Here is a 17,629-nt window from a genome sequence, read left to right as displayed (position 1 = left end):
CCTGCATAACATGTGAAACACTAATTATTTGTTATGCATTTTGTATTTTAACATTGTATTGTGGTTTTGAACTGTTGTAAAGGACGCAGGTGGCACTGTGGGTTAAACCACAGAGCCTAGGACTTGCCGATCAGAAGGTTGGCGGTTCGAATCCCTGTGACGGGGTGAGCTCCCGTTGCTCGGTCTCTGCTCCTGCCAACCTAGCAGTTCGAAAGCACGTCAAAGTGCAAGTAGATAAATAGGTACTGCTCTGGCAGGAAGGTAAACGGCGTTTCCGTGCACTGCTCTGGTTCACCAGAAGCAGCTTAGTCAATCTGGCCACATGACCCGAAAGCTGTACGCCTGGTCTCTCGGCCAATAAAGCGAGATGAGCACTACAACCCCATAGTTGGTCAAGACTGGACCTAATGTTCAGGGGTCCCTTTACCTTTACCTTTAAGGTGCCCTGAGTGGCACCAGAAATGCATATAAATAACCATATATAAATATATATATAAATAAACAAAACTGTTCTGTTTAAATGCAGTTTAGAATCAATCAAGGGTCCACATTGCTTTATTTTCTCCGTATAGATTCGCTATAGATTCCTTTAAAAGCCTTTGCATTTGCAGCAACTTTCTGGTTTAGTAAGAGCTATTGTCAGGTGTTTGGCTTGTTTGGCTAGTTGCTTGATCGATGGAAACAAATCCATACATTTACATATGTCAAACCAAATTCACATCTCTACCCTAGAATGCAAAAACAGGTAAAACACACACACACACACACACACACACACACACACACACACACACACTTATCATACAGTTAACTATGAATAATAAACTGTGATTATGTTAACATTATCCACATCTTGCAAGCATATATTTTTTTCTTACCCAATTAACTTTTTTTAGTGGTTCAAAGTAATAACAGTGGCAGAAATCAAGTAGCAGCGTATAAGAACTGAGAAGTTCTGTGTAGAAGCACAGCTGCAAAAACAGCCAGTGATTATCTTCACCAACGCAGTTATTAATCCTGCAGAAAACAAGTGTAAACACACACAATGGAGCATTAGTCGCTTTCTAAATTTTAACAATGAAATTAGCCTTTCAAGCCAAACCAATGACCTACCAGTTGGGGACAGGGCAGAAGGGGAAATGTTCACCACTTATCTCTTTGTACTTTCATTCCTCATCTATCTCTGTTCAGCTGTACGGTTCTATTAGTCATCTTGGCTTTTTACACTCCAAGGCAATGTGGCTTTTGGTAAACAGGGGAATTTGAGGGACACATATTCTTCCACTCTTTAGCTAACATTCTTAGTATAAAAGTAGGGGGTAAAGCTTCTGTACTAAATTTTGCTTTGCTTTTGTAACTAGAATCACCACATAGGACAGGTTGAATGAATGAATCTTTATTTGTGACAGCCATCGGCCATAGCAATAAAACAATACGATATACAAAGAATAGAAACAAAAAGTCAGTTATATAAAATACATTTTAGGGTTTTGAATCAAAACCCTATTGGCCCAGCTAAAACACTTGCAACCTTTGTTGTCACCTGCTCATCTTGATCTGCCGAGAGAAAGGACACTGTGGCAGTGGTTGGGCAACCCAGAATAGACAATAAGGGGTGATAATCTCATTCCTCCAGTCTTTATAAAGAGTGCAAGCCAGGAGGGCATGCGCCCCTGATTTGGTGCTGCCATCTCCACAGGGACATAAGCGTTTTTCGTGTGGAATCTGTTGGAATCATCCCTCAAGTACAGCCAAGGGCAATACATTCAATCTTGCGAGAGTAAAGGGGCGTCTATATTTTAGAATTGCTAGGTTATGCAGATAGGGTGCCGGAAAGTCGAAATGAGAAGGTGGAAAATAATCATACCATGGACTTAGATGGGTTTAGATGATCATATATTGACTCATTAAGATATGAACAAGCCTTTTGCCTGCTCTTGCAACCTCTTCTCTCCTCCTTTTCATAGCATGCAGTGATTAAACATGGAAGTCTCCAATTAACCACAGTTACCCTACCGGTGAACGATGGTTAACAGGCTCAGAACAACCTGCCATCTTAACTCAACCTCAAACCATATTTCAAAATCCTGGCTTGTAAGCATAGTTTTCCTGTTTAGATTATAGCTCAGTCAGTAGAGCATTTCAGGGTGGTGGGTTCATGCCCCACGATGGGCGAAAGGATTCCTGCATTGCAGGGGGTTGGACTAGATGACGCTTGTGGTCTTTTCCAACTCTACAATTCTTTTTTTTAATAATATTTTATTGGTCTTTACACATATTTTCCAGCATAACATCTCATGAACATCAAATCAAATCTTTGGCTATCACAGCCTAAGACTTCCTTCAACCATCTAATGGTTTTCTAAAATCATTTCTAATTCTGCATTTTATTACTATAATTATTGCTATAGATCCAAATCCTAAATAAACTTATACTTAATCCCTTTTGCAGTAATTTATATAATTCTCCTCACAAAACGCCTTGTAACCCTACAAGCAATTTTAGTTCCAACTCTACAATTCTATGACTCTATGAAATGGGAAGCCATGGTTAACCGGAAATATCTGGGTTTCGTAACCGGTTTAACATAAAGGGAGAAGAGAAAAGGTTGAGTGCATGAGCAAATGCTTATATGGATCTTGGCATGGTATTTTGAAACAAAATTATATTCTAGTATTAATAATCCATTTCCCAAGCTTAATTTTGAAAACCAACATTTACACGTTGAATCCTAAAGTCACTTTTTTGGGGGGGAAACCTGATGTTTATGGTGATATCATTACTGTGAAATACACAACTATTGGGAAACAATGTCAAACAATGATTATATTAGCAGTCAGTGTGCCTATTTAGGATGTGGTGAGACAATAAACTTACCACGGGCAATGATGATCCATTTTCCTAACACAGTGTCCACATCGACTGCAATGGTGGGAACGCTTTGGTCTCATCATATTACATTTATTACATAATTCCCAAAAGTCTCTTTCTAAAGAAAGAAAATGCAGAGTCGGTTATTACAAACTCTCCCCCTCCCCAGAATTGCCATTATGTTTTTGCTTCTTTAAGACCCATAAAGTCTTAGTGTAGTTGATGATTTTACAGGAAAAGAAAGGAACGTACAAAAATGTCCCTTGTTTGCATCCCGATAAGCCAAAACGCACCAGGTGTTTTAGAAGACCACTGTGATGGCTACAAAAGAGAAAAAGTACACCCCCCTTTAATTTAATCAAAGCATATACAAGCTTTCAGTTTCACAGAATTCTTCATCATGCAAAATGGAATGCTCACAGAATTTTAGGTAATGCAGGCTATAGAATTTACAAACATCAGAAGATGTCTTATACTGAGTCACACCAATGGCCCATCAAGTAATCTGTTGTGTCCAATGCAATATGTTGTGGTGGGTGCTTGTTTGAGAGGTGCCTATGACAGTTTCTCTGGTTTGTGAAAAGGATAGTGACACCTGCCATGATCAAACTACCTGCCTTCATTAAACTAATGCAGTGACTACAATGAAAATAGTCTCTAAATGGTACTCTTAGTGTACATTAGGTCACTAGAACAGAATTGCAAACTGTTAAGTCCCATTTATTTCAAATTAACTAAGGTGCACCTAACACTCTCTAAATAGCACCGTATTTTTTGCTCTATAGGACGCACCTTTCCCCCTCCCAAAATTAAGGGGAAATGTTTGAGCGTCCTATGGAGCGAATGCAGGCTCCTTGGCTTCAGCGATAGCAATGCGAAGCCTCCGTAGCACAGAGGGAGCACTCCCTCTGCGCTTCTTGGGTTGCTTTCGTTGAAGCTGCCTGAAGCCTCCGGAGCGCAGCTTCGGGTTCCTTTTGCTGAAGCCAGTAAAGCAAGACACTCCTAGCTTCAGCAGAGTGGGAGAGCTGCGCAGCACCCCTTCAGCCAAGTGGGAGGAGAAATGGAAGGGGCTCCGTTTCTCCTGATGCTTCGCTGAAGGGGCGCTGAGCAGAGAGGGGGGGAATTTTCTTGTTCTCCCCCTCTAAAACGAGGTGAGTCCTATAGTCGGGTGCCTCCTATAGAGCGAAAAATACGGTATATATACAGCTATTTTAAAATTAATTTGGCTTCTGATAATGCATTTAGTTTTGGAAAGGTGCATTTGCAGTGAAAGGGATTTTCACCCAAAGGCTTCCCCTTCTGGAAGGAGACAACCCACAAGCTTGATTATTTGCTTTAAGTGAAGAGGAGACATAATTAGATTTTCATATTTGAGGATGACAAAAGGAAAGGTGACCCCTGAAATGGAAATGGAATTAGGCAAGGTGACATTTGCATGGTCATATGCTTCTCACTAATACACAAGTCATATATAGAATTATTTCATAGGATTTTTCAACCATTTCTTATTGAATTTGCTTATACGGAAACATATATATATATTTATTTATGTAGGCTCAATTTTAAGTCGGAGAGCTGCCATGTTTCTCATCTTGTTGAAAAATGACATCATTTGCACATTGGCAGTATGGAAACCCAATATTCAAGATCATTAAACTAGTAATAATGCCAGATGGGAAACTGATTTTCAATCTGTTCCCATAAAGCCAATGTCACAAAGGTGTTACTCTTTAATAAGAGAGTTACCATTAACAGAAGGCAAGTTTTCCAATGTGATTTAAAACAGGCAACAAACGAATCTGACCATACCAGTTTGTGCAATAATACAGAAACAAAGATAAAATTATCTCTGAAATGGTACAAAACAGTCTAAATTAACAGATACAAAATAACAAAATAATCAAAGCTCCTTTAGTTTTATTTTGCAACAAAGTTTGTGGAGTCGGTTGGGTTTCGTTGGAGGGGATTGTTGCTCTTGCTGTTTTGTTTTGTTTTTGTATCTTTATTATAGATCCCATGATTTATGTAGCAATTGTTCAGTTTGGTTGTGTATTTTTAATGTCTTGTATACTGTTTAGGACCACTTTTGTTAGGTTGTAGTTATGCTTCCCCCCGCCCCAAGTTGTAAGCTGCCTTGAGCATGGTTCGAACTGTGGAAAAGTGGCATACAAGTAAAATGATGTATGTAGGTATGTACCTAAAGCTTTTAATTCAGCAAAATCCAAAGGAATGTGCATACCAGAAAGCAGAAGTCATGAAGCACATTATGTTTTATCAGAAAGCAAATCTGATAGATTTAAATATGTTGGTGCAAAGTTTCTTGGAACCATTTCTAGTGGTACTGATGCAAGACCAGTGACTTCAAAAACATTTCTTTGCTTCTGCTAAACCCCTAAAAGAAATATATACAGTGGTACCTCGGGTTAAGTACGTAATTCGTTCTGGAGGTCCGTTCTTAAGCTGAAATTGTTCTTAACCAGAAGCACCACTTTAGCTAATGGGGTCTCCCGCTGCCGCCACGCCGCCGAATCACGATTTTTGTACTCATCCTGAAGCAAAGTTCTTAACCTGAAGCACTATTTCTGAGTTAGCGGAGTCTGTAATCTGAAGCGTATGTAACCCAAGGTACCACTGTAGTAGCTTACTGACTAATACACTTTGCTCCTGTCTACAGCAATTCTAGCAATTATATAATTGTATCCCAGTTCCTTCTAATAGGGCCTACACTGAACACCCACCTATCTCGCCTTTCTGTCTCTCTTGCATTATTGTTGCTTTCAGCCTGTGACTCTTGCCCCACCCCACCCCAGCCTTTGCCTTTCCTATCCTTCCCCCCCAACCCAATGAACAGGCACACAGTTTGCTGCTTAATTAGTCATCTTTCCATCAGCTCAAGCCACCCATTTTAACTCTACACATGGGCAATGCATGGCCCCTACCCCTAGGTAGGAACAGGGGTTTTTTTCAGCTGGAACAATGCTGGAACTCAGTTTTGGCACCTCTCAGGTGGGTGCCATTGCCATTCTAAGAGACTAAGAGAAGTGTTTTATGCTGAGTTATGAACTTCTTTTTCTAGAAAAATAGCACTGGGTAGAAGTAACATATATCTATGACTACAATAACACTTCCTGGTGTTGTCGCTATAACTGAGTAGTTTAAAAACACACAGGACAATTCTATTTTTGAATTTTCATTCAATTAAGACCACCCCCCCAAAGAAAATGACAGTTCTAATGCCCTTCATTCCTTTAAATATCTTATCAAAGCACACATTTCTAACTCCCTGATAAAGATCCAGGGCACTGGTTGTTTAGTGTGCTGCAATTTTTAAAAATTTATCTTTTGATGTATGAACCCCTTTTTTGCTCCAAGTAGTTTAAGTAGCATATAAGATACAAAAACTATGACCAATATTTCATTTAAAAACTAGCAGGGCACAAAGTATTTTATATTATCGCAGCTAAATAAATGTCACCATCACACCTGGTAGAGACAGAAAGGAGCAACAGAACGTGATGCCATTAGCGTAATGATAGCGCTGTGACCAAAATCCCTTGACACACCACATCAACTGGTTTCATGTCAATATTAAAGAGCAGGGGAGATAATACAGACTCAAACCACCATGGATGTAAGTTCTACTCAAAGTAGACCCATTGAAAATAACATGGCTAACTTAGGGCCATTAATTTCAACGGGTTTGCTATGAGTATAACTTGGTTGCATACAACCTCACAAGCTCACACCCGCTGGGTAACATTTAATTCTCCTTTCACCGCATTCTGGAACCTCGCTGTAAGATAAAGCAGAACCACACCAATGCACTGTCTGATCTCAGTCCATGAAGGCAGCTCAAAAACTGGATGGATATTGTGGTGAACACATTGGAAGCTGCTGAGAAATCTAGGAGAGTCAACCAAAGCACGTGTCTTGCGAAGGGTAACCAAGGCAATATCTGCCCCAAACCCTGGCAAAAACTTAGATTGAAGTCACAGAATCATAGAATTGGAAGGGATCCCAAGGATCATTTTAGTCCAACCCCCTGAAATGCAGGAATCTCAGCTAAACCTCTGCTTTAAAACCTCCAAGGCAGGAGACCTCCCAAGGGAGACCATTCTGATAGCTCTTACTGTCAGAAAGTATTTTTCTGATGTTTAGGCAGAATCCCCTTTAGTCGGAATACATTCAAAACTGCACCTTTAAAAAAACAAACCACCAGCAACATAAAGGAAGGCGACCCAAAACTGTACCTGTAACTGGTATCTTTGGGCTTTCAGGTAGTCTTCCTGGATCAGCTACTGAGGCTCTCAGTAATGAGACAACACAGAAAAATGCAACTAGGTAGTAACCTGTAAAATATAACAGCAGTCTTCGTAATGGAAATTTTAACGGGCTTTCTCAAATTACTGAAGAAAATGAATTGCATGCAGGTCTCTGAAGGTTCAAATGCAGACTGCTCCACTTTTCGGAAGCAAAGGAAAATATAGGGAGAATACAGAATATGTCTTGCTGCAACACACACAGCAATGATATAACCTACAGGTGGACTGACCTGCTGCACAAACAGCAGAAGCAGTGAGGATTTGTGGCACTTCTGGTTACGAATAAGTAGACTGATGGGCATGGCAGATGGCAGAGAGTCTAGTCTATGCTACCAAGTTCCTCTCCTATACCCCTATATTGCTCCCCAGCTCAGTGGAGAAGGGTATAACCACTCCAAGATATTAAAGGGCTGCAGAGGTACTGCAGCCCATAATAAGAGTGGTACTACCTCAACCACTAGACTTTTACTTGTGAAATATTTGTTAAAATATAATCTTACTGATACAAGTGGCATTGATGGGAAATGGCAAATCGATTACTCAGAGAGTCAGTCAATATTTCCTGTACGTATCATGCTAGGATCAGTAATCTCAAAACACCCCAGTCAAGCCTAATCTTGTTTGTGAAATCATACATCCCTGGTACCACTTGGTACATCTTTAGAGGGTTAAAAGTTACTTCTTTTGGGAGGAAAGCAGAAGGGATTAACACTGCCCATGTGTGGATGGAGCACAGCGGGAGACACACACTCAAAAACCACAATGTTGCTGTGAAGAGGAAAGGGAAAATGTGCAAAAGAGTTCAATGTAGAAGTTTTGGGTGACCTTTTGATATTCTTAAAAGCACTCCCAAACTTGTTTGCAGGCAGAATTCCCAGGAGAGCACTCTCAATCACCCCTTTCCTTTAGTTAGGGTTGGCATGCGTCCGGAAATTCCCGGACATATCTGGAATACTGTAGTCAGGTGGATACCAGCAAAATGTCCGGCAAAATGTGGACATATGAAAAAAGCTCAACAACTTTTCTGTCCGGATTTATTGCAACTTTAGCTTCTGATCTTTACTTTTAAAGCTATTCATCTCTCCGTCCAGATTATTCTTTCTCTCTTATCTCTTTGCTCCATCTGTTCTGCACAACCTCACCTACTGCCAGCTCCCTTCTCACTCTCTTCTCCCATTTGTATCTCCATACAATCTGTTAAACCGGTTTCTATGCCTCCTGTCTTGAGAATATAGTCAGTGCACGAAGTTGATGCAGAACATATTGGGGGAAAAGCTATGGAAGTATCAAATTAGCTTACCTGAACACAGTTACAATAACTGTGGATTTGTTTATGAAAGTCAATGAAAATATTGCTATGATCACTATCTCCCCTCTCTGCAGTTATTGGGAACTTTTTTTATTCCTTTATACATGATATTAAAAGAAATTGACTCTTTCCTTAAGAAGCCTCAAAAAAAGCTCCATATGATAGATTTAACTGCTGTAATATGTCCATTTGATTGGCTTTTAACTAATTACCCAATTAGTCAAACAGAGAATAATTAAAAGTTTTTAACTGACTGCAGTGGCACACTCAGTCCGAGTGAAATAAAAGAACTAGCGAGCGATGTGACTTACACAGTAGTGTAACCAGTGATATATGCTCCTCTTCATAGTGTGGAAAGAGGATAATTTTTGGAATGAAGACCGTGTTGAAAAGCCAAACAAAGATAATCAGGCCCATACAGAACCAGCCCTGAGGATCAACAACAAAGTGAATCCGTAGTCCCATTGTACATAATCTGAAGGCAGCTTGCTCCACGCAGAAGGGGGGGGCTAAGCCTAAGGAGGGGGAAAAAACATTAATTAGTTTAACAATTTTATGAAAGTTCCCAAGCTGTGGTAGTAACACACAAATGAATGGCACCACGCATGACGGAAGCAACCTTCAGCTGTAGGTGAAAAAGAAGTTAAGTCAAGGAAGCTGCCCTTTCATGAAAGAGATGCCACACCAGGGTTCACACTAGGAAATCAAATAGGATTCCACACATCACTGAATGACCTTTAGCCAGACAGGCTGCCAGTCCTCCATTTCCTGTTGTCCACTAAGTTTGAAATCCTATACACACTTTCTTGGGTAACCAAGTCACATGGAACACAAAAATAACTACTTTTGGACAAACATTGCTTATCATTATTTTTACTTATTTATTTTTAGGGGCTTTGCATTCAGCACATAGTTCCTGGAGTGGTTTACAAAACAGATGACAGTAAAACACACTAAGAAAAGCATCATTATTAAAAGAAACAATAAAACAGTATCTTTTTTTAAAAAAAAGAGGGCAACAGCTGAAAGCTTCAAAAGTTGGGGGGAAATTATAATAATGTTTTTTGCTTGGTGCTGATAAGAGAGGAACATAGGTGCCAGGCAATTCTACCTGGCAAGGGTAGTGACATTACGTACCTACAAAACCTGTGCCTTATCAGGATTAAGCTTCAATTTGTTGGCTCTCATGAAGCCCATTACTGATTCCAGTCATTGACTCAGCACTTCTGCAACTTCATCTGAAATCAGACTTAAAAAAGAAAGAGAGTTAGGTGATTTATTATCCTGTTTCTACTGCCAACTAGCGATGGGGGCTTTGTGACATAAAGCATTCTCTACAAATATTTCCCTAATAAAAATAACGGAGAAACAGTCCTGTAGAACAGATCATTTTTTTAAAAAAATTAATATGTGAAAGTTGCATAGCCGCCATCTACTTGATCACTTTGCCTAAGAACAAGATATTTGCAACTGGCCAGGGCTTGTTATAGCTTTTGAGGGGTCTGGTATAGGTTTCCTTAGGAATCATATTCCAAACAGCTTTTCCAAGCTGGCCAGAATTACCCGCTCTTGCAAAGAGGCATTAACCACATCCACATCCTGGTATCAGCCATGCCAGGAAAGGGTCTGCAAGATATGTTACTGCTGCGCCTCTCTAAGTAACTCATCCACATCCTCTGGTCAGAAAATCATAGAACTGTAGAGTTGGAAAGAACCACAAGGGTGAACTAGTCCAGTGCAGGAATCTTTTTTTGCTCAACATGGGGCTCAAACCCATGACACTAAGATTAAGAGTCTTATGCTCTACTAAACCAGACTATCAGGTGTTCTCAACATCTCCCTTGACTGAGCTATAGAAACGGAGGCATTCAAGTCAAGGCAAACATGAACGTTCCTGGACTAGGTTTTCAACAGAAGTACTTGCTCTGCCAAACAGAGAACTTGGCAAGGAAACTAAAAAAAAATTAAAAAAAATAATCCTTTGGATTCCATCAGCCAAATACTCATAGATCCATCATCCCTGTGGAGACTACCGCCAGTGTTAACTTCATTGGGAAATGATCTGATCGTGACGTAGAATCAAACTCCCACAGGTTCAGATCAACTTGTTTATGAAAAGGCTGTACTTGAGCAAAAACTTTAAACAAATCAGACATTTATCTAAGCAGCGGCTTTACTCTACTCTTAATTTCACACTTTGCCTACAAACCATAAGTATAGGTAAAGGTAAAGGTACCCCTGCCCGTACGGGCCAGTCTTGACAGACTCTGGGGTTGTGCGCCCATCTCACTCAAGAGGCCAGGGGCCAGCGCTGTCCGGAGACACTTCCGGGTCACGTGGCCAGCGTGACAAAGCTGCATCTGGCGAGCCAGAGCCGCACACGGAAACGCCGTTTACCTTCCCGCTGGTAAGCGGTCCCTATTTATCTACTTGCACCCGGAGGTGCTTTCGAACTGCTAGGTTGGCAGGCGCTGGGACCGAGCAGCGGGAGCGCACCCAGCCGCAGGGATTCGAACCGCCGACCTTTCGATCGGCAAGTCCTAGGCGCTGAGGCTTTAACCCACAGCGCCACCTGCGTCCCAACCATAAGTATAGACCAACCAAATGTCTTTCAAATCTCTCTCAAGCAACCCAAAACTTCTCCTATATAAATTCTGCACCTGCATCCAATTAAGAATTCAGGTAGTCATATTTAAAGTCCTACACCAGATGAGCAGGGTAATACATTATTATTACTATCATTACTACTACTACAAGTCAAGCCGCATTTCTTCTGCTACACCTACACACTGCCACTGAACTCCACCTAAATTCCTCTCTTCCTTGAATATCACAGATTGCATGAACAGCCTTTCTTAATCTTCTACATCACATCGCAACTAGCTTTAAATAGCCGTTGCAACCCCTTTGATTCTGTGAGCTCCATCAAGCACAGGAAACCAAACACAGAGCAGGTTGCCCGACACATTTCCCTGTACTGTGCCATAAGTGCTGAGAATTTCATCAACACGTGCAACGATAGGTGCTGTTTTAGCATATTGTGTTGTTGCTCAGATTAACAGATTTTGCATCCCTTATAATATCTGCCGTATCAGAAAATTGGCACAGGTGTTTTCTTTTTCGCCATAGTTAAAAAAGTTTTCTTTACAAAGGTGCTCCACATGTTAAGTGCACCTTCTTACATTTCGGTAAGATGGCAATGATGTTGCTAGGGGGTTTGTGGGAAAGACCAACATCACTGCTTCATCGGTTCTTATTTTTAATACCATAGAATCATAGAACTGTAGAGTTGGAAGAGACCCTGAGAGAAATCTAGTACAATCCCCCATAACGCAGGAATCCTGCCCACAGCTGTCCCTGGGTGCATTATTGCAGTTTTGCCATTAATCATTGGAAGGAACAGCGTAACAGCTAGGCATACCAGGGATGGGAAATCTGCGGCTGTCCAAATATTGCTGGACTCCAACTCCCATCGACCCTCAACCAGCATGGCCAATGACCAAGGATGATGGGAGTTGTAGTACAACAGAATCTGGATGCCCACAGGTTTTCCACCCAGGGTATACTCAGGTAGGCTCCTGTATGGCTGTGACGATCCTAAACAGGAAAGTAAATACCACTGAATTCAAAGTAAGCATAGCTGGGAACACGCTGCAAGTTGTCTATCAGCAGAACTCTGCCAATTAGCCTCCTAGTGACAGCAAGAGTGATTAAGCCGACAAATAATTATCGTAATAAAAAGAGCATGAGTTGTGAAACCAAGCGCCACAGAATCAAGAAAAATGCAAGCATTACAGAGGAAAGACTGCTATACTGCTATCAAACTTTGCATAGCTGTCAAAGTGCAATACAGGAGGAATACTTGGTTATCTGTAGTTTCTGGCCACAGTTGGATACATTTTTGTTTCAACAAACTTCTCTAGCTGCCTTAGGTGTTAATTTTGTAGTGTTTTTAAACCTGTCTTTAGTTATTTGCTTTTAGCATTGTTTTTTTAAAAAACAAAAAACAAACTGTTTTTGAAATTATTCTTAGCCATTTTTGTGGTACATCTGTAAAATGCCTTTGAGGCAATTAACACATCAATTTAAAAACAAATGAATTCAACAAGTTTATGTGCAATCAAACCAAGGGAACTTCAGGGTGCTGGTAACTTTTTCTTTGGTGTATGCATGTTTCCAAAGTGACCCTGCTGTAAACCAGCCCTTTTAGCACAAGTACCCATTTGTAAATAATTTATTTTTTAAAAGCTAATCCCAGCGTACCACACAAACGTTTAGCAGGCATTTCACACCTTCAATTGTACTACCTGTATCAAATACTGCTAATCTCAGCCAACTCCAAAGCTAAAGAACATGCTTTCACACAGCCACTATTATTCCCATCAGACCTACTACATAAGTTGGTACATGCTTACACACGGAGCACAACTGTGGTTAAGGTAGAAATAACTATTAAAACTATATTTTTCTAATAAATTTCTGAATTTTCTGCCAGGTAATATAACAATCACTTAACATTTATATTGGCATTCAGGCACTTCACAGCCACAAACCAGTAATTCATAGCCATTAGTTCAATGGGTAGCTTGAACTTTATGATCTAATTATGGGCAAAAAAATATGAGCTGAAACAGCTTTGTGGTGACTTCATGGAGATCATTAACCCACTGCTAAGAGCGGAAAATGGCTCCCTGACTCAAGCTGAGGATATTTTCTTACTGTTATAAGAAGGAAAGGAGTTTAGTAAACCAGATGTGGCACAGGTTCGTCTCCAAATGGAAGAAGAGGAGAAGGAGTCAAGTTTCTGACCACCATCAACACTGAAATGGGTTTGTTCCAGTGTAACCAATTGGTATTTGGAGCAGCACCTTCACTCACAAATTAGTAGACATTGATACTATGACCAGTTACAGATACAATCTGGATGACATCACCTAGTGATGAGGATCATATGAAGAATCTGGAACATGTTCTCAAGAGGCTGAAGGAACGTGGATTATGAATCAACTGTGATAAATGTGAGCTCTTCAAGGAATGAGTTACATACAAGGGACAGACCGCAGGCACCAAATGACTACACAATTCACCTGAAGAAGCAGAACTTGGAGGCACTTTCGTTTCAGCAAGCTTTCCCAGGCATGTAATTTTAGCATGCAATTTTCAACTTGTGATTTTGGTAAAGATCTTTATTTTTAAAATAACTTAACTTATACAACACACTATATGCAACCTGTGTTTTCTTTTTCAGTATCTTAAATTAATATTTCAAATTAAGTCACTTAGAGTTATAGAGTTGTAGAATTTGAAGGGATCCCAAGGATCATCAAATCCAATACAGGAATCCTGCCCACAACTGTCCCTGGGTGGGCTCAGACCACCAACCTTCCAGACGCACTGACCCACTGTGCCAAAGGAGGGCCAGAAGCCTTTCATCTGAGTAACCGGTATATAAATTTGGTTACTTAAAAAAAACCCTAACAATTAAACAATTACTGCCTTTTAACTGCCCCAGGTGATTGCTTCATTCGCTCAGCACTGCAACCTACGACCCTACCAGCCACTGGTGCTTCCAGTCACTGGGATGTCTGCCCTGGTATTGGTGCTGCCAATTATTCCGTCTCCATGAACATGCTTACTAGGCACTGGCAGTGTCTTTGTATGCAAGTTGGGCAGCCGCCACCATTCATCTCCCAAACTGTAATGCCCAACACAGGCAATGCATTTTTGGAGGTATGAGGTGCGTGGGCATAGCCAGGATTTTTGTTAGGGAGGAGCAGCCAAAGGGGGAGGCAGAACCTCAGATAATTGAGCACTTGCAATGCTTTTCGATAATATTTGTGGATCTAGGCCCCACCCCCTTGGCTACGCCCATGATGAGATGGCAGCTTCCTAGCACCAGCCCTACACATTGCAGAAGCAATAGAAAGGCATTGGCCAAACTGGTTGGCCAACCACCACCTTTTTCTGTTCCAAAGCAATAGAGAGAGCCAGGAAGTCTCAGGCCTGCCTCCCAGGAGAGCAAACAGTGGGCTTTCTTAAACACGTGATACTGAGAAGCCAGGAACACAACAGTATTATTACTATTACTAATTTAATTTGTATACCACCCCTTCAGCCAAGCAGCACAGGGCGGTTTACAATATAGAAACACAAAAATATATAACATAGCAACAAACAAAAACAATAAGAACTCCCCCCCCCCCCAGTTTAAATGGACACAGATTGTTTAATTAGCCAAAGGCCTGGGAGAAGAGGAACGTTTTTGCTTGGCACCAACCGAACCTAACTGGGGACACCATTCCACAAGCAGGGAGCTACCAAAAAAAAAGGCCCATTCTCGTGTAGGCATCCTCCGGACCTCTCGCAGAGGAGGCACACAAAAAAGGGCCTCAGGTCATGATTGCAAGGTCCAGGCTGGCTCATATGGGGAGAGACGGTCCCAGAGATATTGTGGTCCTGGGCAGTCTAAGGCTTTATAGGTCAAAACCAGCCCTTTGAATTGGCCTTGGAAACTAGCTGGTAGCCAGCGCACTCAAGCCAGGATTGGCGTTGTATGCTCAAACCATCTTGCCCAACTGAGCAAGCACAAATTCTGCACCAGCTTAAGTTTCCGAGCTGTCTTCACAAACAGCGCCACAAATAATGTGTTGCAGTAATCTAACCTGGTGGCTAGGCTGACTTGATAGGAGTGCAGCTGAACCACCAGCCGAAGCTGATGGAAGGCACTCTGCACTACCACCGAGGCCACTTGAGCGTCAAGGGACAGCGATGACCCAGAAGACCCTCAAGCTACGTGCCCGCTCCTTCAGAGGCAGCGTAACCCCTTCAGGCGGGGTTTATTGGTCCTTGCCTGGCTGAGACACCTGGATCTCCTCAACTACAAGCCAACAAGCTCCATGGAAGTGTCAAAAGGGTGTGTGTTCCTCAACCCCTTCCCAGCTCCAAGCTTGGGAAGAAGGGTTCATGTTTGATGGTTCTTTGGACCATGAGGTGGTGGTGAGGGACACTGGGCTTGCAGATGGCCCTGGTGGTGGAGGAAAGCAAGACTTCTCCTTGCCCAGATGTGAAGGAGAGGAAGAAGAAGAAGAAGGAGAGGAAGAAAAGGGAGAGGGGGAGAGGGAGAGGAAGGGGGAGAAGGAGAGGGACAGGGAGAAGGAGAGGAAGAGGGAGGAGAGGAAGAAAAAGAGGGAGAGGGAGAGGGTGAAGGTGAAGGAGAGGGAGAGGGAGAACCCGGCCCCACACCACCCTCCTCTTCCCTACTTCCCTCCCTCCCACCACCTCCCAGTTCTGCCTCCCCTTGCCCACAAGTGCAGGAGGGCTAGGAGCATCCCGGCCCACAGCGCCCCCTTGCGGCCCCTGGCGTCACTCCCCTTCCATCCACTCACCGGTGGGAGGCTCCGCCGACCCTCATGTACCCCATGCACTCGGCCGTACTCCGGCTTCCGGCTGCTGTTCTGCGCACGCGCGCCGAGGGGGAAGCAAAAAAAAAAATGCTCTCTCAGTCGGAGGAAGGACACGGCGCGCTTCCCGCCCTTCGCCTCCTTCGCTGTCAAAGCGACTTCCTGGCGCTTTTGCAGGCATCCTAGCAACGGGAGCGCGGGCGGAGGGCTCGCTTCTCCCTGGCCCAGGGCTGGAAGTCTTTGAGCAAGCCTGGAGCTACGGAAGTGGAGGAATTGCTGTTTCCCAGGCGAGCAGAGCAGAAGAAGCTCTCCTCATAATAACCCAGCGCAAACTTCCTTGGGAGCATTAAGCCCCCGGTGGGACTTGCTTGTGAGCAAACCTGAGAGACGCCGCCTGCAAACAGTCTCGGCGCGCTTCTCTTGCTGATCCAAACTGCTCCAAAATAGTTGGGTGTTTTTTAAGCGAGCCAATGCTAACTTCTCTCTCTCTCTCTTTTTAAAAAATATTATTTATTGGAATTTTATTTACAACATAACACTCCCCCCATACACAATCCACCCTCATTAAACGTGAACATAACATACATTGAGCATAACATACAACAATACAAACAACGAAATAAAAGACTTTCTTTATCCTGTATCTGGCCTCCTTATTTTCTTATAAACTGTTTCCTTTATGATTAATTATTAATTATTAATTATTAATATTTTTCTAATTGTAACTTAAATATCCACAAAGTATCCTGCAGACATTAATCAAAACAAGTCCAGGTGTGTATTTTAGGGTACTGTTTTGTGAAGTATTCACTGCATTTCCCCCATGCTTTTTGAAACTCTTGTCTAGTGTGAGCCAATGCTAACTTCTCACGTTAGTATCGTGCCTGGGAACATTTGCTTAAAGCGCCCTTTGTATTTACATGTCTCTTACTCTTTCGTGGTGTTACATTTGCAGGCTGAATGTTACTGTTACCGTGAATTCGGATTTATAATGTCAGGTGGGTCCATACTTGTGGGTTTTTGGGTACAATCAGTTCTGGATTTACGTATAAGCTAAACAAACTATAGCTTAGGGCCGCGCTCTCTTGGGAGTCCCCAAAAAAATTAAAGAGGAAAAAAACTGGATGTACCGTACATTTCCAAAATATAAGATAAAAAAAAACCTACATACAGCAACGGTGTTTTGTGTTGTGTAGACAGCATCTTAAAAAAACAGAGACATCACCTTGCCAACAAAGGTCTGTATCGTTAAAGCCATGGTTTTCCCAGTAGTGATGTATGGAAGTGAGAGCTGGACCATGAAGGCAGCTGATCGTTGAGGAATTGATGCTTTTGAATTATGGTGCTGGAGGAGACTCTTGAGAGTCCCATGGACTTTAAGAAGATCAAACCTATCCATTCTTAAGGAAATGGATGTGCTCACTGAGTGCTCACTGGAAGGACAGATGGTGAAGCTGAGGCTCCAATACTTTGGCCACCTCATGAGAAGAGGAGACTCCCTGGAAAAGACCCTGATGTTGGGAAGGAGAAGGGGATGACAGAGGACGAGATGGTTGGACAGTGTTCTCGAAGCTATGAACATGAGTTTGACCAAACTGTGGGAGGCAGTGGAAGACAGGAGTGCCTGGCGTGCTCTGGTCCATGGGGTCATGAAGAGTCGGACACGACTAAACGACTAAACAACAACAACAAGGCTCCTATTTGTTATGTGCAAATGGCTTTAGAT

At 42.2% G+C, this 17,629-nt stretch overlaps 1 protein-coding gene across 4 annotated transcripts in view; it reads right to left on the bottom strand.

Annotated features, from left to right (window-relative positions):
- The window catches only part of ZDHHC21 (zDHHC palmitoyltransferase 21), a 43,697-nt gene extending 27,704 nt beyond the window's left edge, over positions 1-15,993 (bottom strand). The window contains exons 1-6 of one of the 4 annotated variants that reach the window (XM_083719793.1): positions 15,889-15,993; positions 9,632-9,752; positions 8,815-9,018; positions 7,123-7,221; positions 2,879-2,990; positions 879-1,017 (exon numbers count right to left, since the gene is read on the bottom strand). In XM_083719793.1, coding sequence (XP_083575919.1) covers positions 879-1,017; positions 2,879-2,990; positions 7,123-7,221; positions 8,815-8,968 — 504 coding nt within the window. In that variant the 5' untranslated portion in view covers positions 8,969-9,018; positions 9,632-9,752; positions 15,889-15,993. Of the gene's footprint in view, positions 1-878; positions 1,018-2,878; positions 2,991-7,122; positions 7,222-8,814; positions 9,019-9,631; positions 9,753-15,884 lie in introns of all 4 variants that reach the window. The other 3 variants (XM_083719792.1, XM_083719791.1, XM_083719794.1) reach the window with 3 other exon arrangements.
- Between the last annotated feature and the right edge of the window lie 1,636 nt (positions 15,994-17,629).

This window comes from Podarcis gaigeae (assembly GCF_964106915.1).
Source record: "Podarcis gaigeae genome assembly, chromosome: 17".
NCBI lineage: Eukaryota > Metazoa > Chordata > Lepidosauria > Squamata > Lacertidae > Podarcis > Podarcis gaigeae.
The sequence above is the reverse complement of the archived record's forward strand: the minus strand, read 5'-3'. Positions and strand labels throughout refer to the sequence as shown.